A 24,817-nucleotide genomic window follows, 5' to 3' on the forward strand; every position below is an offset into this window, starting at 1 on the left:
TTATTCGAAAAGAAACATATTAGAAGAATAATATTTGCCGTAAATCGATTGCTTTGCTAATCTAAAAAAAATTGTTCTTTTTAAAATAAAATAAATAATTTATATTCGGTAAATTTTTTCACTAAAATATATCATTAACCGACCGAAAATTATCCTTTTAGGTGTTACCCCGGTGTATAAATATTTAACTTATACAACATTTTATCGGTTAATGGATGGATAATGCCGACCACTAGAAACAATTAATATTGCATTGGAATATTGACATTTCTTTTTCTTATATCGTAAAATTATTATAAAACTTTCCAAATATCTAAAAGGAATCTACGTTTTGGCATGACGAATAAGCGAACATAGTACGATTTATTCTTTCCCTTTTTCGTCACTGATGACAGACTACCTAATACAAATTAGTACATTCATGATCACACTTTGACTTCGTTTCCTTTCGCCAACTGCTGAAAATATACATTGGGCGTTAAGCAAATACATTTAGGACTCTTTAGAGCAGTGGCGTAGCAATGGGGGGAGATGGGGGGGCGATCCGCCCCGGGTGCCACCCGTTTGAGCGTGATTCGGGGAAGACACCCGACCGTGAAAAAAATCAAAACTTACACAAACTAGAGACTAGTAAGTAGCACACTATGATATCCGCCCCGGTGGTCACCCATGCTAGCTACGCCACTGCTTTAGAGTTTTATATTAACATAATTAGGAACTGAGCAACTTCGTGACTTGTTTCGGTATCCTATTATCAACCGAATTCCTATTCAACCAAATAAAAAAATATATCCAAGTTTATATTAAAAATAGCTCGCTCGTGTTTCTTTTGAATAGTTGATTAAAATGTCTTTACGCTTGCCCAACTTGTTGAAATGTTGCCCTGGAATAGTTCAGCCAAATGCCTAAGAATGATTTCATAAACTCTTTAGTGGGAGAGAAAACGGATCCACAGCTGAAGCGGAGAGGCAACATTTCAACAAGATGGCCAAGGTTATTTTATAAAAGAACTATTGGAAAATGCATTATATTTCTACCGAATTCTGAATATTAGGGATAACATGGCATTTTAATAACTGTGTCATTATTGATTATCTTCATATTGAGACGTTAATACCAAAAAATATTCTATAAAAAAGATTAACTACATTAACAATTAGTGGCTACAAGCTTTCTTCACACGCTGTTGGTCTCTCATCTTACCCACGAGTCACCGAGCCTACCAATAATCTTGACCTTGCGCTGGTCTCTGACGACAAACTACTTGAGGACCTCTCCCATCTACCTGGAGTCAGTGATCACGACATTCTCCTTCTCTGAATCGGAGTGGTTTGCCCCCCGCCCAGAACCCTCCCTCGTTCCGTCCCTGACTTCAACAAGGTCGATTTCGTTGCTATGGAGAGGTCGCTGGCAACTGTTAACCTGACGGCCACCACTTTTATTGCAGAGGCGTGGAGCGCACTCACTATTACCATCATCCAGGCGATCGCTGCCCATGTTCCGATGAAGAGGCTCTCCTCTCGACATAATCTCCCGTAGGTTGGCTCCTCTATCCGCCGCCTGATGCGTATCACGAAGCGTCGCTATAATCGTTCTCAGCTGTATCCTACGGCTGCTAACATGCAAGCCTTCACTCGACATCATGCCACCGTCCAATACGCCCGCGTACCCATCATGTCGACAATTGGCTTCCGACCTGACTACCCACAGGAAGCAGTTCTACCAGCTCGTCTCTATGAAGGTGAAAGTGACTGGAGTCCCTGACCACTCTGGCTCAGGGCAGTCAAACACCACTGCAGCCGCAAAAACTAATCTCCTGGCTTCCACCTTCCGGCATTATTTTCCATCGTACGATGTGGACACCGTTCCTCTCCTAGAAGCACGTGCCCCACCAATGTTCAACATAAAAGCTCCTCACAAACATCAAAGCACAAAAAGCTCCGGGCCCAGACGGCATCCATGTTGTGGTCCTTCGCAGGTGTGCCGATGTCTTAGCCGCTCTTCTGACTGTCATTTTCCAGCTCTCCTACGACACGGGAGAAATCCCGGATGACTGGCGTCGGGCCAACGTCACGCCGATCCCTAAGAGCGGCCTCGGTCACGACAAGTCTGACCCAACAGAGTACCGTTCGATTGCACTCCTGTCGCCGGTCCTCAAAGCCAACGAGCATGCCAGTGCCTCCGCCATCTCGGCTCACTTCATCCAGCACAACCTCATAAGTCCGTCCCAGCATGGTTTCAGGAAGTGGCGTCTGCACTGAAACCCAGCTCCTTTGCCGCGTTGACGCCTGGACTTCTGGGCTGGAGCAAGCCGGCCGAGTGGATATCATTTTCCTTTGATTTGGTTCCACATGAGCTCCTCAAGGTCAAACTTTACAAGGTCAGGTATTAGACCCTGCTTACCTCGAGAACAGGGATTTTCGAGTGGTACTCCTCGATGCCACCTCCGACTGGCTCCCTGCTTCGTCTGGCGTACCGTAAAGATCGGGCCTAGCGCCTCTCCTCTTCATCATCTACATCAACGACATCGGAGACAACGTTGTCTCCCAACTTTACATCTTCGCAGATGACATAGCACTCTCCAGGCCGATCTTCTCGACACAGGACTGCATTACTCTTCAATCTGACCTCGAAACCATCGGCAATTGGAGTGAGCAGTGGCTGCTACCGCTAAACGCTGTAAATTGCTCAGCTCTCTCTCTTTGCAGAGTTGTTCAGCCAGTTCACTCAGCGAAATATGTCCTTCAAGGCGCTGACCCGTGCATAGTCTCCTCTCAAAAATATCTCGGGAGTGACCTTAACAGACACTATGGAGTGAGCCACCCACATCAACCGTGTCATTGTCCAAGCCGCTAGGACCTTGGGTTTCATTCGCTGACACTTGTCCCGCTGCTCCTTCGCGAAGAAGTCATTAGGGGTTAAAACCTACGTCCTTCCGATCCTGGAGTACTGTTCCGCCATCTGGTCCCCATCAACTGCAAGTGGCGTCCACGCAGTTGACAGTATCCAGCGGCGTGCCCTTCGCTTCGCGACCAGCGTTGGATTCACGTGGCGTACGTCGATGACAAACGTGCTCAAGAACAACAAATGGGACACCTTAGCTTTGCACCACCGTCTTAAGCGTCTCATTATCGTAAATAGCGTGGTTCATCGCTCCTCGTCTCGGTGGTCTTGTCCGACTGGCGTCGCCCACCAAGAGGGAATCGGGTCCCCTCTATGATACTCCCGGGCTTCAGACTTGCCGTCCGCAAACATTCACTTCTCCCCTCCTCCATTCAAAAGTGGAATTCCCTTCCGGAGTACCTAAAAGACATTCCTGGCCGTGCTCAGTTCCGGAAGGCCCTTGCTACGTACTAGGACCTGTACGATTAGCGCTCCTCCTAGTCTCGACGAAGTGGGTTCTTAACCCTTTGTCCCGCTGCTCCTTTGCGACGAAGTCGTTAGGAGTTAATTTAACTAAAGAAGCTTCATGGCGTCAAGGAAGATCATAATTCGAATCACCACCAGAATTCATAATTTAGCAAAAATGAAAATAATTTAATATTCCTAATGAAAATAATTCACGTAATAAATTACAGATATATGACCAACAGGTAGCGTTCAAAATAATGGAACTAAAAATTGGATATTGGAAATTTTTACTATAATATTTTTTTAATTCGGCATATATTGAGATATTCATTAATTCATTTGGCATTTATAGATAATTTATCAGAACTAATTACTTTAGAAACTTGCAATTCAATAGATTGACTTTTCTAAGTGAACTAAATCTAATGGAAGAATAGAAATAAGGTTTTTTTCAGTTATAATAGCTATTTTATAAGATACATTTATTTTTAAAAGTATATTTCTCAAAACTATCTTTCCATATTTCAAAAAATGAATAAAACGAAAAAAATAATTGATGGCTTTGGGTAACTAAGCTATTTTATTCAATCAATTCTTATTTGAGGAATATCTGATATAAATTATCAATTGTAAAAAATAACAGGCAAACATCACTTCGAGATAATCTTCTTTTCGTCTTTTTCCAATAATTTATCCGACCCGCTTAATTTCTTAGCTTACTTACAAGTAAAATATATTTTTTTATCTAAGTAAGCTTAAGTGATTAAACAATATATATCATTTTTTTAGGTTTAAAGTTATATTATCGGATTTCTTTTGTTTTTTGACTTTTCTAAATGAAATTATCTTTACAATTAACTAGAAGTAGAAAAACGGATAAAAATAACTGATTTTGGTGGTTATTTGAAAAATAACCGAAATTTCCTAGGATAATGGATGGATAATGCCGACCACTATAGTGGTCAATGGGATGTAATCAAACTAATTAAAAATGGTAAGTTTTTATATTAATAGTTACGAGTGTTTGTTATAGCTTAACCATTTCAGTTTCTGAAAAATTATTTCGAGAAATGGAGAACCTGAAAGCTCAAAATAATGCCACCGCTCGCATGGTTAATAGACTTTGAGTGCAAAAAACTCCTACATACACGAAGCTTGACGTGGACAACTTAAACTTTCCCGTTGTTAATTTACAAGCTTTAGAAAAAGTTTAAAACTTTTTGAAAGAAAAACCAAATCAACTTACATTAGTTAAATTTCATAAGTTTATAAATTTGATAGGGGCCATATTATATTTTTTTTTGTAGATTTCATTCTTGGGTGGCCTAGGTGGAAAAAGTGTAGGAGATGTCACCCAAAGAATTATCTCGCATGTGCTGAGTGATGTCCTCCCCCAAGCTTTTAACTGGACGGGACATAATAAACATTCTTTTAAAGGGCTAAAAATAAAAGATGTAGTTGTTGGTTCGTTATAATTGACACAGTATATATGAAAATTATCATTTAAAAATTATCTAATTAGTAATTTAACTATACAATTTTATAAAGGTGCCACACGAGAAAGTCACCTGTGCCAGACAACGCCACAAAAAGAGATAGAGGATGCCATAAAAGAGTGGTTAAAACAAGCAATCGGTAGAATGAAGCAAAAGGAAAAAGCCAAAAAAAAGGAAGTCAGATGAGCTATTAAATTCATTACAGGAATCGTCGGATTAGGATTTACAAAACAAAAAATTGTACTTTTTAAATATAATAAAATGTTTTTAAATACAATAAAATGTTTTTAAATATAATTAATGCTTGAGAATTTATTTTTCATTATTACGCAGGAATTTATATAATTAGAAGTTTCATTTAAATCAAGGAGGTATTCCTTGATTTAAATTAAACTTCTAATTATAATTAATGATTTTAATTTAAAATGCTCAGTAGCAAAAATGTAAGTACCGAAAAGCAGGTAAATTTACTTTCTATATAAGAAATTCAGTAAAAGTTTACAACTGTAAATGGCACGAATTTTATATAAATTATTAAATAATTATTAATCGTAACAAGACGCTACTTTCATTCTGAGAAACTTACAAATATATCGTATAATACGAAGTACTTCTTCCCGAAATATATGAAAATATGTCGCGAAATACCCACAAAACAATTAAGTTTATCTTAAAATATGATCTGCTTCTAAGCGAAATAAATGTGAAAACCTACTAAAATGTGACGCTTTAAACAGTATAAAACACAATATTAAACGCAATAATCGGTTATTTTGCTGTAATTAAGCATTTATAATACGTATAAATTCATAGAGAACATACTTACTATAATCGTATCAAAAGCGTAATATATACCATAAAAACACGTGCTAAATCACGTATTAACTGGTGACATGATAAACGTCAATCTCACGTGTTTTCACACGTTTTAAAAACTATAAGAATACACGTCTTATATACGTGTTGTTGCTACCTGGGATGATGGTACCTTGCTTCGACTTGAGAACTGTGTTCTTCCAGAGAAAGTCTAACTTTGTAGGCATTTAATCGAACTGGTGTGATGAATAATAATCCAATGTGGTAATGGGCGATTACGAAATATCAATTATAAATTCAACCATGACCTACTTTACAGCAGCTATTTTTTTTAGTTTTCAACAAATAATCTTCAGACGTATTCAATCACAACCCGATTAGTTAAAAAAATTAAATATTATAAAAAACGGGATTTTAGACGAGTTCACTGAAATGTTTTGTATTGGTTGATCACACCCAGAAGGGTTGATGTTAGTGCAAAACGATGCTTTTTAAAAAAAATGTTATCATAAGCATTATAGCTTCGGTAGATTTTTTATTTTATTTTAAATTCCTCCAAGAATAGGAAACTGACTGACTTTCACTCGACTCAATAGTTGTATCGCCAATAAATACTAGTTTTGAAACTCTTTAATTCAAAACAATGTTTTAGAATGATCAGAAGTAGATGAAGTTAAGTTACTGAAATATATTTCTTCGAAACGTAATATGAAGTAAGCTCAGGGTTGGGAAAAAAACCGTTTTTTTTTTCATAAAAACCGAAAAACCCGGTTTATTTGGTTTAAACCAGGTTTTTTTTGTTTAAATCAGGTTTTTTAAACACTTCCTTACTTTACTTTTAATCTATTTCAAGGCTTTTGGTGCGTGAAACGACCGAATATTAACACTGAAAGAAACAATGAAATACAACTTGAGCGATTACCCTCTATCTTTGGTAAATCTAGATGGATCTCTTTATCATAGCCCAAGGTCAGTCGTTCTAAGACATTGAGTTGGGATTTTTGACAGCTTTGCTCTTCACCAACAGCTGACAAATTTTTCGAATACGTTCTCGAAGCTGGTAACGCTGATATTTCAACTTATGTTGGTTAGAACAAGACAAACGGGATTGAAAAGAGTTGATTTTGTCAAACTACCCAGATCTCAACTTTAAAGGTGGGGAGAATAATCGCAGGTCGGGAAACAAATTTATTCCAATATTTCAAATTGTTCATCCTGATCAAAAACCTTTCATGAAAAATAGTAATAATAATTTATAATAATAAAATCAGAATCTTTTAGACTTCTTAGCCTCCAATGGTTAAAATACGAACCATCTCTAATTTTTGGCGTTAACATTTTATTGGCCTACGTTAAAGTATGGCGATCATACAAAGTCAGTGATGGAAATGTGAAACTATTTAAATAAAACGACTTCATGGTTGAAAACAATATTTTAATGTTAGAATTATTAAAAACGTTAAAATTTGCAAACTTTCGGGTATGTGACCCTTGGTCAAGCACTAAATCTAAACTAAATTTTACGATTCCTAAAATATTTCCTTATCAACAGTTTTAGGACGTCTAAGGCTTTATCAACCGGTACTTTAATATATAGACCTATGACATTTAGACTGCATAATTAAATGTTCTCATCTACAGGATAATTTAAAAATGTATCCATTTAGTCATATCAGTTTTTTAAATTAAGTCTGTTATAACCTACTAAAGGTTTAATGATTTTGACATTTTAGCTGTTGCATATGACACATTATTTATTAATGACACAATAAATCTTAAAGGATGAATCTCTTTATGTATTTTTATCAGTCCAGATATAAAACTTGAATTAGAATCCGATAAATCATAAAAAAATAGGACATCCCTAAGTATAGATACTATTATTAAACTTAGCGAAATTAGTCAAAAAAGTACGTTCTTTCAATTTAATGGACAATTCTATAAACAAAGAGAAGGTTTTGCAATGGGAAAGCCGTTGTCAGGATTGATCGCTAATTTACACATGGGAAAAATCGAAACAAAAATTATAAACCACCCCGAGATTTGATACAGATTTATGGACAACATTTTTACTTTAAAAGTTAAAACCTTACACGCTAACAAAGGTTTGGTCAAATTCTACCCACTTTGGGTCAATTGTTACCCAAATTTTGGGTCAGTATTTTACCTACCAATAAATTTGGGCAAAATGAAAACAACCCAAGTTGGGTAAAAATAATAAGCCAAAGTTGGGTAAATTAACAACTGCCCAAATGGTTAGGTAACAATAAATAACCCAAAATTATGGGCTTTGGTAAAAAAAAACAGCGCAAAATAAAGGGTTGTGCTATTAATTTGACCCATATAATTAGGTCATCGTATTTACTAAATTAAAGGCTTAAGTTCCGTTATACTCCTATTAGATTAAAATAAGATTACAATTAAATGAACTTTATTCCTTTTATTGTTTTAGCTTGTAAGCCGGCCGGTAGTGACTAGTGATAAAATTTGGCGGGACTTAAGGTCGAATGAAATCGAAGAATTGACAAAGGTAGCAGACGAAATTATGTTTTGATACATTGTTTTGGGTAAGAAATAACCCAAGTATGGTTGGAGTGGTAAATCTCAAAATAACCCAATTGCATAAAACATACTAGCCCAAAATTTCCATAATAACCAAAATTGGGCTAAAATTGACTCAGTATGGGACCAAATATGCTTTACCCAAATGTTTTTACCCAACCTTTTTTAGAGTGTAGATATTAAAAAGGCCGAAGCTATTCCGGCCGCATTAGTCCCCAGACTATTCCGGCCGACACTTCCGACCGGAATAGCTTTCCACTAAAATGTCTCTAAAACGGCCGAAACTTTCGGCCGGAATAGCTGACGAATTGTTGAAGGCTATTCCGGCCGAAATTTTCCAAACCGAAAGTTTCGGCCGGAATAGTCGTCCATCAGCAACCAGCTAATTTGGCCGACATTTTCCCGTAGTAAAAGTTTCGGCCGATTTATTCAGCCCAGTGAGGGCCGTCTAATCCGGCCGAAACTTTCCTTTTATAAAAAAATTACTAAACCTTAATTTTAATGGTAAATCATGTATTATTCAGAATCATTGCTATTGAGAAAAAGAAGCAAACTTATCGAACCTTTAATACTAACCATTTAACTGACTTTTTGCCAATTATTATTTTTGTTTTCACCTTGGAGAGTAGAGACACGAGGCGATAAATTCCCAACGAACTTTATCTCAAATAATATTACTCTTCCGGTAATCCGGGACAGACGAATAAACGTTTTCGTTTGGATTACACTACACTCGTTCTGGAATCGCTTTGGTTCTAATAATGAGATAAATTCTTACTGAATATGAAATAAATTAATTGTTTTCTAGTTGAATAAACATAAATATAGTGAGAGCTATAAGTCGCACTGAACATTGTTTTAAAAGGGAGTACGTAGTTCCATGTTTATGGTGGATCAACGAATTTTGCATGTCTGCCACCAGGTTTAACAAAGCTAGGAGTGGTTGGCGCTAGTTACCCAAAAACGAGTTTAAGCAGACGATTTTTGTATTTACTAGGTAGGCCTACTCCCTTTAATGATAGTCTGTCGTAGAGCGATTGCGTAATCGGAAGTTTTGGATTAGGGGGGCGATTCTGTAAGAAATCGAATGGGAATTCGATCTCGATACCCTATACCATGTCGAGATCAACTTCGACAATTTACATTGATTTATGCTTATTCGAAATCTTTACCGAATACCATTCGTCGAGATCTCGAAGTTCGAAATCTAGTTTTCGATCGAAAATTGGATTTCGAATATTTACAGAATAGGCCCCCAGGTACGTTTTTGCGTACTATCCGTTAGCAAAATAGCTGCCGGTTTCAGATCGTTATCAATACGAGCAAAAACACGTTTATTAGTACAGGAAAGTTAGCTCAAAATTAAGGTGAACCCGCAACAAATTAAAACAAATCTGAAAGTTTCCTATTTTATAGATTTTGGGGCGCTTTTTCACGTGGTGTGGTCTCCGGTGTTCTCCCATTGGTTCCGTATCGAAATCTCTACGTTCATTGGTACAAGATATTCCCTTGCATCGCCTACAAATTGAGGAACAGATTAGACCAATCTTTCGGCATTCACATTTCAAATCGCAGACGTCTTTGCATTTACAAGAGATCATCTGAAGAATATCAGCCGGTGCTGGTTCAAGAGTGGTTATGATGGGACGAAGTTCACTACCCACCTGTTTCCAACCCCAATTAATCTGTTGCGTTGAGGCCGTTACCTAGCCAAGTTTGAACTTGGTGAAAGACAAGCACGGTATGAGTGTTGTTTCGCAGCTGGGTCATTCCATGACAAAACGCCTGCCACAGAACACCCGACCCCTTTCGATTTTGCCCAAATTTTGTATACAGGGTTTTTTGGGCCTAGGAAAACGATTTTGACAGTTTCATAACGATCGGTTCAGCCGTTTACGAGATACAGCATACGCGTTTTTTCAAAAGTACGCCTTGACCCCCTAAATGTTTTCTACTATATCTTAAGACATAATTATCGCAAAATCACATGTAATACCTCATTTTAAAGACAATGCGCACCCTAATATGAATATTTAATCAGAGTTGTCATTTCCTTCACGCTATGACAGGCTACGACACAACATCAGCACTTAACGACAAGGAAAGAAAAAGGCGTTTAATATTTTAAAGAAGAACGAAGAACTTCGACAAGCCGTAAAAATATTTTGCTTGCCTAGCTCAACCCATGACGAAGTATCTAGAGTCGGTGAAATGTTTTTGTTGAGACTTCATGGAGCAAATGAAACGGATACATTGGACGGACAACGGTTCCACGCCTTTACAAAAGCAACCGCTGGGTCTTCTATAAGCTCAAATTTTGAGATTGCATCTCTACCACCAAATAGCGCAGCTGGGTCATTCCATGACAAAACGACCTAGTTTTTTTTAATTTTAACACCCGACCCCTTTCGATTTCGCCAAAATTTTGAATACTAGGTTTTTTGGGCCTAGGAAAACGATTTTGACAGTTTCATAACGATCGGTTCGCCGTTTACGAGATACAGCATACGCGTTTTTTCAAAAGTTCGCCTTGACCCCCTAAATGTTTTCTAGTATATCTTATGACATAATTATCGCAAAATCACATGTAATACCTCATTTTAAAGACAATGCGCACCCTAATATGAATATTTAATCAGAGTTGTCATTTGACGTAAATGTCATTAAAATCTGGGCCTTTAAATAATTTGACCTTTGACCTTGCCCAGACACCTCAGTCGTAGGTCAACGATTTTAGCATTTTTAAAATTCCCACTATCGAATACATAATAATCACTCAAAATCTCAAAGTAATATTTGTAGTTTTCGAGATATTAATTTTTGAAATTTACCCCTCAAATTAATGAAAATGCTATTTTATACACGAAACTAGTTGACCTACTAAATAAATTAAAAATATTATTATTTTGGTAATTTTGAGTTTAGAATATCAAATACACTAATTCTTAAATTAAGTTGAGTTATTTACATATTATTTTTAGTTTTGCATGTTATCTGTAGACAGAAGACATCACTAAATTGCTTGTCCTTAGTATAGTCTGGCGTTCAATATTATTGTAGCGTATCTTACTGCACCCTAAAATGGAAATGTGCTAGATATCTCAAGAAAACCCAATATTGCTCTTAGTCATATCGATTACGTTTTTAATAACGTAAAAATGTTTTAATATCTTTTTAATATATAATAGTTATAATTGAGTAGTTAAATATATTAACAGCGATAATTGAGTAGCGAAATAGAATTGATTTAACTGTATATTCTCGAACAAAGCCCTGAAATGGATCGAAATTGTTCGTTTTGGAGAGACAGTAGTAAATGTCATTTGCAAACACTTTCGAAAACAGTTGGTATCAACAACCATCTGTCCGAGGATGACAAATTAGTTCTTAGCAGCCGAACAGCTATACCTATGTCCAAAATAAGAAACATATGTCGTCACCATGAAGAACTTTTTATGAAAAGGTATTCAACGAGTCAAAAGAAGTGTATGAATCCTTTTGGGACTCACGACGCTGAAAGAAAGAGTGGACTAAAAACTATTTCATTGGATTTGTTCAAAAAATTAAAGTTACGAGGAATTGAAGTTATCGCTGGAAATAAGTTGTGCATCCAGTGTTTTATGTCTGCTCGAAAAAAAGTAAAGGATGAACTCCAAATACAGTTGGAGGTTTCAGAAGTTCACACTGCACAAAAATCACAAGAAAGCGATTCTTTTTCATTTAGTCAACCTTGTTCATCGGGAGATGCGACGCAAGACGACAAAGCTATAGCTTTAGTGGCAGTTAACGAAACTCTAATAAACTTGGGAGAATCTCCTGTTAAAAGAAGTAAGAAATATATTCAATTTGAAAGAATTTATATATGTATACATATATAAATACATATATTTTTTAACTTTTGTACAGAAGGTTTGCCATCTCGCCAAAAAAACCATTCTAAGCAGGACTAAGTTAAACGCTGTGAACAATTCATTGAAACGCAAATTAGAAGAGTCAATGGAAATTTCTCTTGATGAAACAGACGATAATATGGTTACGGACGATGTTTTTAGAAAGCTCGAAGAACATCGATTATATGAGAATATTTTGAACGAACTGAGAGAGAAATTCAATAACTCCAAGACATCATACGGCGAAAAGCTTCAGATCCTGACCTTGTCACCATTTGGAATACAACGCACAATGGAGGAATTTGGAGCACCAGAATACATGGTCAAACGAAGCAGGAATCTTAAATCTAGTCAAGGAATTCTTTCGCTACCAGAGAAACAATCGAAGGGATTAATATTGACCGAAGACGTTAAATCAAAGGTCGTTGAATTTTACGAAAATGACGATAACAGTCGTATGACACCTGGACAAAAGGAGTTGGTGTCAGTTAGAAACCACGAGACAGGTCAACAAGAACATCATCAAAAGAGGCTTGTACTGCTGAACCTGAGAGAGCTCTATAACAAATTCAAGGAAGAGCATGATTTGACGTTAGGACTTTCGTCATTTTGTTATCTACGACCACCTTGGTGTGTATTAGCAGGTTCGTCAGGTACACATTCAGTGTGTGTCTGCACCTATCACCAAAATGTCAAGCTAATGATATCAGCTCTACCGTCTCCTTGTCCTTTAAAATGTGATATCGATTTCATGGCGCTCACCGTGTGTGACACTCAAAACAGGAATTGTATGATGAGGGTGTGCAAGGACTGTCCTGGGAAAAATGGTCTACTTGAAAATGAATATTTAACGAACCTTTTAGAAGATTTTGAAAATATAAAGTTCATGCAATGGGTGACAACTGACAGCACAAAGCTCATGACCTTGAGCGAGAGTGTTGAAAACTTTTTCGACTCTTTGGCCATTAAACTACTTGAACTAACGCGTCATCATTACACATCTAAGTCGCAATCTAATTATCTTAAAAACCTCAAAAAAACTCTAAAACCTGGTGACGTAATTGTTCTCGGTGATTTTGCGGAGAACTATTCCTTCGTAATTCAAGACGAAGCACAAGGGTTCCATTGGGACAATTCTCAAGCGACAGTGCATCCCTTCGTAATCTACTTCAGGGTAGTCGAAAACGGAGAACTTAACCACTTAAATTTTTGTATTATCAGTGATACCAGAACACATACAACCAATACTGTTCACAGTTTTTTAACTTATCTAATTCCAAATATAAAAACACATGTTCCTAATGTTAGAAAGCTAATTTATTTTACGGATGGATGTGCTGGACAGTATAAAAACAAATACAACTTTTCTAATCTCTGTTGCCACAAACAAGATTTTGGTTTGGACGCTGAATGGCATTTTTTTGCCACATCTCATGGCAAGGGACCTTGTGACGGAATTGGCGGAACAGTGAAGCGTAAAACAGCAAGAGTCAGTCTTCAGCGACCAGTGACTGGACAGATTTTGACTCCAACAGATATGTTTAATTTCTGCCTATCAAACTTCGAAAATATCAAGTTCATCTATGTTAAAAACGAAGAAATTGAGCGACAAAAGGAACTTTTAAAAGAAAGGTTTTCTAAAGCCATAACAGTAAAAGGAACTCGAGGGTTTCATAAATTCGTTCCGAAATCGTTAAATGAAATCATGGTTTCTCCGTTATCTAATGACGATTCGCTAACCACAGTTAAGGTTTCGACTTTAGAATTGTCAGATACTCGAAATCAAGAGGCTGAAAACTTTAAAGTGGGAAATTTGGTAGCCAGCGTCTACAAAGGCCAACTTTACGTTGGATTAATTGAGGAAGTATCAGAAGAGTTTGGAGACTTCTTTGTAAACTTTTTGCGTCCCCCTGGTATTTCGGACAAATACACATGGCCCAGAAGGATCGATAGCAGTTGGGTGTCAAGTGAAAATGTTCTATGTGCAATTGAAATTCTTGTAGGTTTACCAAATTCGAAAGGCTATCAAATCAAAGAACACGATAAAAATAAAATTACCAAAGCCTTTTCCATGTATAAAGAAGTTTAAGCTGTTTTGTGTAAATAAAAAATTAATTGGTGTGTAAACTATAAAAATAAATGTTTTTGGTATTTCATTTTGTGTGTGGTGGGGTAAATTTCAAAAATTAATATCTCGAAAACTACAAATATTACTTTGAGATTTTGAGTGATTATTATGTATTCGATAGTGGGAATTTTAAAAATGCTAAAATCGTTGACCTACGACTGAGGTGTCTGGGCAAGGTCAAAGGTCAAATTATTTAAAGGCCCAGATTTTAATGACATTTACGTCAAATGACAACTCTGATTAAATATTCATATTAGGGTGCGCATTGTCTTTAAAATGAGGTATTACATGTGATTTTGCGATAATTATGTCATAAGATATACTAGAAAACATTTAGGGGGTCAAGGCGAACTTTTGAAAAAACGCGTATGCTGTATCTCGTAAACGGCGAACCGATCGTTATGAAACTGTCAAAATCGTTTTCCTAGGCCCAAAAAACCTAGTATTCAAAATTTTGGCGAAATCGAAAGGGGTCGGGTGTTAAAATTAAAAAAAACTAGGTCGTTTTGTCATGGAATGACCCAGCTGCGCTATTTGGTGGTAGAGATGCAATCTCAAAATTTGAGCTTATAGAAGACCCAGCGGTTGCTTTTGTAAAGGCGTGGAACCGTTGTCCGTCCAATGTATCCGTTTCATTTGCTCCATGAAGTCTCAACAAAAACATTTCACCGACTCTAGATACTTCGTCATGGGTTGAGCTAGGCAAGCAAAATATTTTTACGGCTTGTCGAAGTTCTTCGTTCTTCTTTAAAATATTAAACGCCTTTTTCTTTCCTTGTCGTTAAGTGCTGATGTTGTGTCGTAGCCTGTCATAGCGTGAAGGAACGGTAAAATCTGAGTCATATCACCTAATGTCTCTTGAACCTCTTTTATTTTAATAATTTTATCGGATTTGTTTTCGTGTTTTGGCTTTACGAAATAAATATTTTTTTTAAACGTGGGACGCGAAAGTGCAATTAGCAAAACCAGTAAGTCAGTGTCTTCTCCGACCAGCGCTATATTTTCGTGAATTTCTTCAAGCGCTAATTCAACTGTAGTGTTAACAATAAGGGTATCGGCATCTTCTTTCGCTTGCTATACTGTGAATCCGTGTTCCTGGAACTTGATTAACAAGTTCTCAATAAAAAACTGCTTGTTTCGAGGATTTTTCAGGAATGTTTCTTGAGATGTCGACACTTGAATATTGTCCTCTATTTTCATGTCAGTAGCCATAATTTTAGAATATCTCCTACGTTGCTCCTCACCTTTTGTCGTTAGTGTTTCGTTGTATCCACCAAAAACTATAGTGGCATTAGCACCATAATGTGTTTTAACAAATTCTAAGTACAGGGAAAGAACTTCACCGTAAGTGCATGGACGAGGCCACAGCCACAGGGCTCGGGGATTGGTAAACTTTTATCCATAAATAAAATTTTCCAGTTTATCCGATAAATTATTATTTGAATAAAGCTGTTCTTCGTATTATTCGATTAATTTTATGCAAATAAATTAACCACTTCATATTTTGATTAATTTTATCACCGTTTATTTATCGTTTAATACTTTTGTTTATCTAAGGAATTCTATACTCGTAATTAAAAGTTATTTATGTCACACTTTTTTTTACAGTTAATTTTTCAACCAAATGAAAACTAATGTGTAAACTTATTTTATTTCGTAAATTAAATTAACTGTTTTATGATTTTCGGTCAAGTTCTTTATTTAGATAATATAGCTATTTTTCTATAAAGGGAAACGGCAATCGTACACAAATTATATAAATTAGCAATTGTCCGAAAAAAGGACTTTTGAACTTTTGTTTCTTATAACCTTTCGAAAATCCGAAATTCGAACAAACTACATTTGTCAAACGCTAGAATTATTTAGTTTTCGGCAGTTAACTGCGCGTTACGATGGCGGAAGCTTCGGTACAAGATGTAGATAAAGCTACTGAGGAAATGGGCCGCAACCTGGTTTCTTCAAACGGTACAAGTACCACCTGGTTTCTTCAAACGGTACAAGTACCACCTGGTTTCTTCAAACGGTACAAGTACCACCTGGTTTCTTCAAACGGTACAAGTACCACCTGGTTTCTTCAACCGGTACAAGTACCTCCTGGTTTCTTCAACCGGTACAAGTACCACCTGGTTTCTTCAAACGGTACAAGTACCACCTGGTTTCTTCAACCGGTACAAGTACCACCTGGTTTCTTCAACCGGTACAAGTACCACCTGGTTTCTTCAACCGGTACAAGTACCACCTGGTTTCTTCAAACGGTACAAGTACCACCTGGTTTCTTCAACCGGTACAAGTACCACCTGGTTTCTTCAAACGGTACAAGTACCACCTGGTTTCTTCAACCGGTACAAGTACCACCTGGTTTCTTCAAACGGTACAAGTACCACCTGGTTTCTTCAAACGGTACAAGTACCACCTGGTTTCTTCAACAGTACAAGTACCACCTCTTTTCTTCAACAGTACTAGTACGGATGCCCACCCTCTCGAGACATTTATCTTTGACTCCGGGCCCTAGGCTATGATAGGGTCTCTAATTTTCTGGTCTGCAGATCTTCAAGACCAGTTCAGCCACTTTAGCGCGACACCTGATTTATTAATTTGGTGGGTGTTCAGTATTTAAAACTTTAGAAAGTTCTTATGTCTCCAAAGACTTCGTTTTCGTAACCCAATATTTAAGGGGAATGTGTCAAAGTACATACATTTTATTTCATTTCTAGCCTTTCTAATGGGAATTCAAAATCTAAGTTATGACGTATTTAAGTCTATGTTATTTGCTTGGAGCTGAAAAATATTGAATTTAGATCTAGCATTATTACCCAACTTATACGATATATTTGAAATAAATTTAGTCGAGTAATACATAATTCGGATAATTACATATGTTTTGTTGTTCGTTTAAATTAGCATTCTTTCTATTTGATTTGAAAAATATTTTTGATTAATTAATGACGGTAAAATTTGTTCAAAAATACGATGTTTTCTTTTCTCGGAAATATGTTCAATTTCTTTCTATTACGAACCTATAATCTGTTTGGCTATTTCTAAAAAATAAAATAACAGTTACAAAATTAAATAGCTAAAGCTCTTCGTGGTTTTTCGTGTAAAATATATTTTCGAAAACAGGCAATGATACACTTATTACGTTTAAAAAACCAGTTAGGTTTATATACATAAAAACTTAATCAGCTAAACAATATGAAATGTATTTGAACTAAAATGTAATCGGAGAAACGTGCGAAAGATTTATTCGGAAAATTATCTGTAAATTGTCCGATTATTTATAGTTCACTGAATTTTTCGATCGAAATGATCAGAAAACCCCGAGCCCTAGGCCACACTACTCGGTGAAGTAGAAACCCACCTCTACGACTAAATGATTGAAATCCAAGTTAAATTGGTTTGATGAACTATTTTCTTCTAGTATGTTGGCTAGAGTAGCTTTGTTGGTTTTCCTAAACGAAATTTCGTCAAAGAGTGCCGGGGCGATTGGTGACAGCTCAAATTGAAGATATGTCTCTAAATTGGCTCCGCGTTGTAAGGCACGGGCAATTCTACCAAAAAGTTGCTGTGGGTTTACTACCTCGTCTTCGTCAAATCGAACGGAATTTTTCATCGCTGCTAATGGTTTTACTTTGTCATTTCTTCGTAGCTTCACTTCAAAAAACGTCCTTCCTACCATGTGCTTTATGGATTCACTATCTACTTCTAAAGCTGAATCACTATTTATTGTAGTATCTGCGATTAAACTTGAAGCAAGAGACACCAGGGAAGACTCTATCTTAAATGGCGAGTGGTCTCTTAACCATCCATAAAGATTTGACGAGTCTTTAACGTCACGTGCTTGTCTAGAGTCTCTAACTTCGACGTGTTGTTCAGATGTAGCTGCAGTGACGTCACAATAATCTTCTAGGGCCTTACTTATAAGTACACATACTGGAGTTGTTAACACCAATCTAGCAATTGTACTTTCAGTTAAACCACGTCCGCTTGTTAGCCCACCCACTGTTAAAAAACCGCCTAGTAATTTAATTAAAATGTTTAAATCAAATGTCGTAAATAAATAAAAATAATAAAATGTAAGTGAAGAACTAAAATTGTATAATTTAGAATAAAATCCAAACATGTATAGAAATATCTTAAAAACATTCCAATGTAAAAATAATCATCTAAAAAATGTCCATTGTGTTGTAACGCGTAGGCTCGGTTGTCGACGCAGGATTCTTGGAAACGGGGAAATGGACAGCGCCGATTTGGCGCTGAAATTTCGCCACTTTGGGCCAATTTCCTCCGTTTTCCCCTGGTGTCCAAGATTCCCGCATCGAGTCCGTTGACGTCACAACCCAGCTTTCTTTCATTGTATTTGTAAAATGTATACACTCTTTTTAGAAACGTTTACTGGGCGCCGCCATTAGCCTACAGACAACTAACGAGCAAGCCCTCTACCGCAGAAATTTCATCCCCCCAAAACTGGTTTTTTCATAACCCTCCCTGTAGACTGTAAGGTAATTACGGTCGATTGGGAAGGCGCGTATAAGAGTCTATTGGCACTCTCGACCTAGCCTCGAAGTCGACAAGGATGGAGAAAACCACCATTCCTAAAAATTAAACTTAACTTTAAAAAACAAAACTTGTCATTTACTTAGATAAACTTCAGTCCGGAACGAAATTATATAGGTGCAATTAAAAACCTCCCAAAACCAAACGAAAAGAAAGATAACCTTACATCGTTTTTCAGTCGGCGACGTAACGTAAAATATAGCTCTCCCTGAACCAAAAAATTAAACCATAGAAAATCGGTGTAAACTAAAATTCCAATTTTCTACACCCACCACCTTCATAGATCGCATCAGAACTTTTTCGATAGTCATGTCAGACCAGATTCCGGACCAATATTTATTTGAGCGTCTAACGGTAAAATACCTATTTTTAGTGAAATTGTTAAACTCTTCCAACGACCTTGAGTTTTCGAGCTCAGAAAATTGCTGTAGGTATAGGTGAGCTGATTTGGCGTAAGCTAAATGTCCCGAAGCGTGTAAATAAGGCAACATTTTTTGAACACAGTATAAGTGTAAAGACCAATGTCCACTCCACTCGGCTCTAACAAACAAGCGCATGACTTCAACAAGCTCAAAATATAATACCCATAATTTAGCTGTTCAACTTGTCTTGCTTATGTTTTCTTTCAGAGTCTCAAAAATTGTAGATATTTTTCTTACTTCATAACACTCCTGCATCTCCTCAGTATAGTTATTACATTAAACATTTACTCCGTGTGTTTACGCTTGATATTTTCCTTTAGACTTTCATCTATTGTGGGCATAGTATTAAGTATAAGCTTTCCAATCTATGGTGCTATTCAATCGTAATTTCACTGCTCTTAACCATTCATCACTTCGAATTGCTGTAGACGTACTGGCCTCTTCTAATTTTTTAATATTATCGTCACGAGTATATTCCCTTCTGCAGTTGTCATGTAACCGAACCTCGGGCAGATTTTGGAGTTTTTCATGCAGCCCGTCTTTCCTTCTTAAACTTGCACTAACGAGGGTTGGTAATCCGCTCGTAACTAATGTAGTTTTTCTACTATTTAATAACTCGTCACAGATTATACATTTATTATCCATTTTGAATGAAGAAAAATACGACATATTTTAGAGTTTTAACAACTTTCTTCTACTAAAACTCAATCGCGACTGACCCCATGCTTAGGTAAAAATTAACTCAATTATTTTTGTTTTCTTTATGGTACGCGGTCCAATTTCAGTGTTTCGATGCCCTCTCACCTCCAAGATCGTTTCGGCGAACACCCGTACGAAGATCGAAAAAAAAGCCGTAGGTCGTAACAGCTAGCTCGGAGATAGGTCGTCGTGTCCATATTTGTCAAAAGGGTTTTTTTTGAACAGCTGAAAATTCAAGTATTTTTCCCTCGCGTAGGGTCACACGAAGTAATTACACAACCGGAAATAAAATTATGCCAAACTATTAAAAAGATAGTTTTCAATCAAATACCCAAATAATTAAAGCAATTAACAGTGGTCCTAATCGAAAATAGGCTCTGATTAGAAAGTACGATCAGTTGAAGCGTAATCGCGATTCGCGAGTAAGGCGGGTGACCAATTCACAAAATTATACCCTAGCATTATATGTAAATAATTCCATACTGCCGGGATTGTGCCTAAAAAGAATGAGTGCAATTTGATAGTTTACGTAACTTCTAAAAAGTAATAAATCACAATTATTTCCAAGTGACCTAACATATCAAGCATAATTACGCTCTTCCGGTACATAATATGACTAAATACCTTTAACATTTTAAGTATTTTTTCATGTAAATCGGACAAGCCATACGAGAGATACTGATTTTTTACTGAATTTTGGTCGCCATTTTCTAAGATGGCGGAAATAACACCAATGGGAGAACAACGGAGACCACACCACGTGAAAGAGCGCCCCAAAATCTATAAAGTAGGAAACTTTCAGCTTTGTGTTAATTTGTTGCGGGTCAAAACCTATTTTTCCTGTACTATATGTTTCAAATTCGAAAATAACTACCTTCTGAAATTAAACGAATGTTTAGTTATTTTTTATATTACGATTCAATTCACGACCGAAAACTACGGGTACGACCTCTTTTAACGGCAGAAGAAAACAGTAATTAAGAGGTACTTGCTTTATTATTCAAAACAGAACAGCATTGAGTGCCAGCTTTACACATTTTTGATTCTAGCAGACGCTACACACTCAAGAAGTGGCGTGAAAACTTCAGCGAATAATGCATCATTGTAGTTTTAAAAGCGTTTAAATTTTCATTGGTCCTTGGCTGCATCAAGCCGCGATTTCGTTACTTGGCAGTTTCCAAACACAAGGAGCAATTCGAAGAAGCTTGTTAGTCCTTACAATGTTTGTCACATAATGATTTACGTTGCATTGGCGAAACCGACTATCATTTAATAATTTTGCACTGAATGAATGTCAAGTGTCATACTTATTTTACTATGTTAACTTATGCTATATCTCGCTCGCACTCACTAACTTGAGATCTGCTGATTCTCGCAGATTTTTTAGCGCCTAAATCGTTGATCCTAACATTTCACTCTTTTTGGATCGCTTAAATTGGCGCTCCTCTCATTTTCGATTTGTGATATTTTAAATGCTTAAAAACCGCTCAAAATTAAACAGCGCCCATACAATTCTTCAATGTACGTGTTCCATAAAAGCAATACGAATAGTCCGGGCCATGCAGACGAGTCGCAAAGGGAGGGGGGAGGTAGAAAATTAAAAATTTATGAAAAAAAACGCTTAAAAGGCTGGAAGTAGGGGTGCAAATCAACCACATTTCTAATCCGCTCCAAGGGTTCGAAAGGGGGGTGGGAATCAACAACATTTCTAATCCGCTTCTAGGGATCGAAGGGGGAGGGGGCGGCAAATAGGAAAATCTATAACAATGATTTAGAGTTTCGAGGGAGTCGTGTCATTGAAAAGAACCAGCGACTATTGCTCCAACACTTGGGGAAAATGCTTATCGCCGCCCCTGTTTAAACCAGACAGTCTCGGAAACCATCTTTAAAGCCAGTGAGGTTCTAAACTTAATGTACTAAATATAGACCTCAGTATCTTTCCTGAATTTTTTTAGAAATGTAAAACGTCTTTCTGTAAGACCGACGATAAATATCCAAAACCCTAGCACGAAGTCATTGCATGACGGTGTAGTTTTTCCTACACTCTAATTTCCTAAAAAAACACACATTGAAGGGTTGAAATGTCAGCATAGGCATACTGTGCATTCTCTAGTACTAGGCCTATATGTGGGTAAATTAAGAGTTTATGACCACTCGAACATAGCCGCCTTTATTAAACTAGTTTAATCTAGGCGGCTATGACTCGAAAAACCAAAACGCGACCCTAAGTTGTAACTTTTTCCGTGTGGAATTTCATTTCAGTAAGTAAATTATCAAATAAGACTAATAATATAATTCAATTTAATGAAATATAAATTATATAAAACCTTATGCATTGTTATAATACATTCTAAATAAATTAGATCAAACAATTAAACCTTTCCGTTAATTTTCTAAATCATATATAAATTATCTTCCGTCGCGTACCCTACTTCGTCGTAAAATGTATTTTTCCACCCTACAGAATGTTGACAGATTGAAACTTGAAACTGGTAAACCTAGGCTTAAAATATAAAATTGGAGACACCTGTGTATATTTTATTCTTATTACTACAAAGTAGTCTACAAAAGAATCTGTACAAAGCCGCAAGCGAGAAATGTTGCTCCTGGGGCCAAAACAAAAAAAATGTGCCTTCGACGGAATCTATTCACTAATCACTACTAACTATAGGTATTTTCGAAAATCTATGAAAAGTGTGATTTTAGATACAGTAGAATTGACGACGGGCAGCATTTAGTTATATGCAGAAAAAATATATATAATTGTTATCAAGAATAAACAATCAAGCAATATATTTATAATATTAATATAAATATTGAAATATAAATTGAAAACCTTAATTTTTTTATTTTTTTTTCACTTAATATATACACGACGACGAAGTATTAATTATGTACTGAAATCTTAAGGGCTTTTTTCCAATGATATACATGGTGACAAGTCACGCTTGTAAATTAATTTCCAAGGGGTAATTCTATGGAAAGTAGTTATGAAAAATGCCTTATGAAAATACAACCCACCGGGTAAGGTTCCATAGATAGGACGTCAGAAAAACTGATTGAAAAACTTCATCTACAATTGAAACTTTCGGTATAGAGGCGAAACTTATTAACTCCAAACATATAGCAGACATTCGCTCTCCGTGGGGCTTTAAATTTGCTTTGTCTTGTTCAAGCGGTTACAGAGGCCAGTAGAAAACAATTAATTTATTTCATATTCAGTAAGAATTTATCTCATTATTAGAAACATAGCGATTCCAAAACGAGTGTAGTGTAATCCAAACGAAAACGTTTATTCGTCTGTCCCGGATTACCACAAGAGTATTATTATTCGAGAAAAAGTTCGTTGGGAATTTATCGCCTCGTGTCTCTACTATCCAAGGTGAAAACGAAAAATAATAAGTGGCAAAAAGTCAGTTAAATGGTTAGTATTAATGGTTCGATAAGTTTGCTTCTTTTTCTCAATAGCAATGATTCTGAATAATACACGATTTACCATTAAAATTAAGGTTTAGTAATTTTTTATAAAATGAAAGTTTCGGCCGGATTAGACGGCCCTCACTGGGCTGGATAAATCGGCCGAAACTTTTACTACGGGAAAATGTCGGCCGAATTAGCTGGTTGCTGATGGACGACTATTCCGGCCGAAACTTTCGGTTTGGAAAATTTCGGCCGGAATAGCCTCCAACAATTCGTCAGCTATTCCGGCCGAAAACGGCCGTTTTAGCCACATTTTAGTTGAAAGCTATTCCGGACGAAAGTTTCGGCCGGAATAGTCTGGGGGCTAATGCGGCCGGAATTTTCGGCCGGAATAGCCACTCCGTATTAAAAAACACACGGATACCTCTAACTCGATCGATAATAACATTCAATTTACAAGTGAAACGAAAACGGATTAATGTATCCCCTGTTTAGATATAAAAAATGATTTTCGTATCAGAATCCCACACATTCAGAAAATTACTTAAATTACCATTCATCAAACCCAAACAATAATAGAATTACATAATATAAAATTTTAAAAATTTCAGATGAACCTGAAAACGATAAAGATATGTATTTTAGATTATTAATGAAATGCAGTTACAAAAAAATAAATTTATAATTAACATTCAGTTAAATGCCCAAATATACGAAAATATGCTAATTCTTCCTTAATAAACGAAAAAACGAATAGAAAATTAAAAATATAAATATAAAAGTAAAAAATCAGAAACTCTTGCATCGATATTATTTAAAAATAGACGATTCTTATACAGACGAAACAAAACGAAAATTAAAGTTAGAAAAAATGATTATGATAAATGTATAAAAATAGGTGGAAAAAAATAATAGCATAGCGAATCATGGATGGAAAACGAAAGAACATTAGATGGATTTCAATATTGGTAAAATTGTAACGCGTGAATCTCACTATTGTAAAATATATTTTAAAAAAGCTGTTAGTATTATAAATGACATTAAATTAAATTTAGATAAAGGAAAAATTTGCACACAAATTGTGGGAATTAAAACTAAAGGAATGTCAGAAATTACTCTTGATAATGAAATAAATATTTTAGTAATTTTAAAATTTAGTTTAGATTTAGTGCTTGACAAAGCGTCACGCAACGTTTACTATAATTATAATTAATGTTTTCAAAACCTTGAAGTATCAGTCGTCTTATTTAAATATAGTTATCATTTTAACCATTGACTTGAAATACAATTTATACATGGAAAGGTGTATTCCACAATTGAGCTGAGATCATGATGAAACTGATACTCGAATGTTATTGCAGCAACATCACGCTGTTAAAGGGCATAACAATGGTTCACCAAACATGTCGTAATTTTGGCAATGACAATGCAACAACAAATATCAGGTGACTAATACGGAGAAGCTGGCACTAAAAAGAA

The 24,817-nt window shown here is 36.2% G+C and overlaps 1 protein-coding gene across 1 annotated transcript; it reads left to right on the plus strand.

Annotated features, from left to right (window-relative positions):
• Positions 1–1,642: 1,642 nt before the first annotated feature.
• On the plus strand, positions 1,643–2,261 carry LOC149954413 (uncharacterized). Its single transcript, XM_090169888.1, has 2 exons — positions 1,643–1,978; positions 2,022–2,261. Exons 1-2 carry the CDS (start codon positions 1,643–1,645, stop codon positions 2,259–2,261), a joined length of 576 nt encoding a protein of 191 aa, XP_090026014.1.
• The last annotated feature ends 22,556 nt before the right edge of the window (positions 2,262–24,817 follow it).

The sequence above is a fragment of the Leiobunum rupestre genome, chromosome 3, assembly GCF_980474605.1.
Source record: "Leiobunum rupestre chromosome 3, qqLeiRupe1.1.hap1, whole genome shotgun sequence".
NCBI lineage: Eukaryota > Metazoa > Arthropoda > Arachnida > Opiliones > Sclerosomatidae > Leiobunum > Leiobunum rupestre.

Bases quoted from the DNA above. Each gene is read 5' to 3' on its own strand.
- LOC149954413 (XM_090169888.1), top strand. From the start codon at position 1,643: ATGCCACCGTCCAATACGCCCGCGTACCCATCATGTCGACAATTGGCT. The intron at 1,979-2,021 runs GTGTGCCGATGT...GTCATTTTCCAG, and splicing joins CATGTTGTGGTCCTTCGCAG to CTCTCCTACGACACGGGAGA.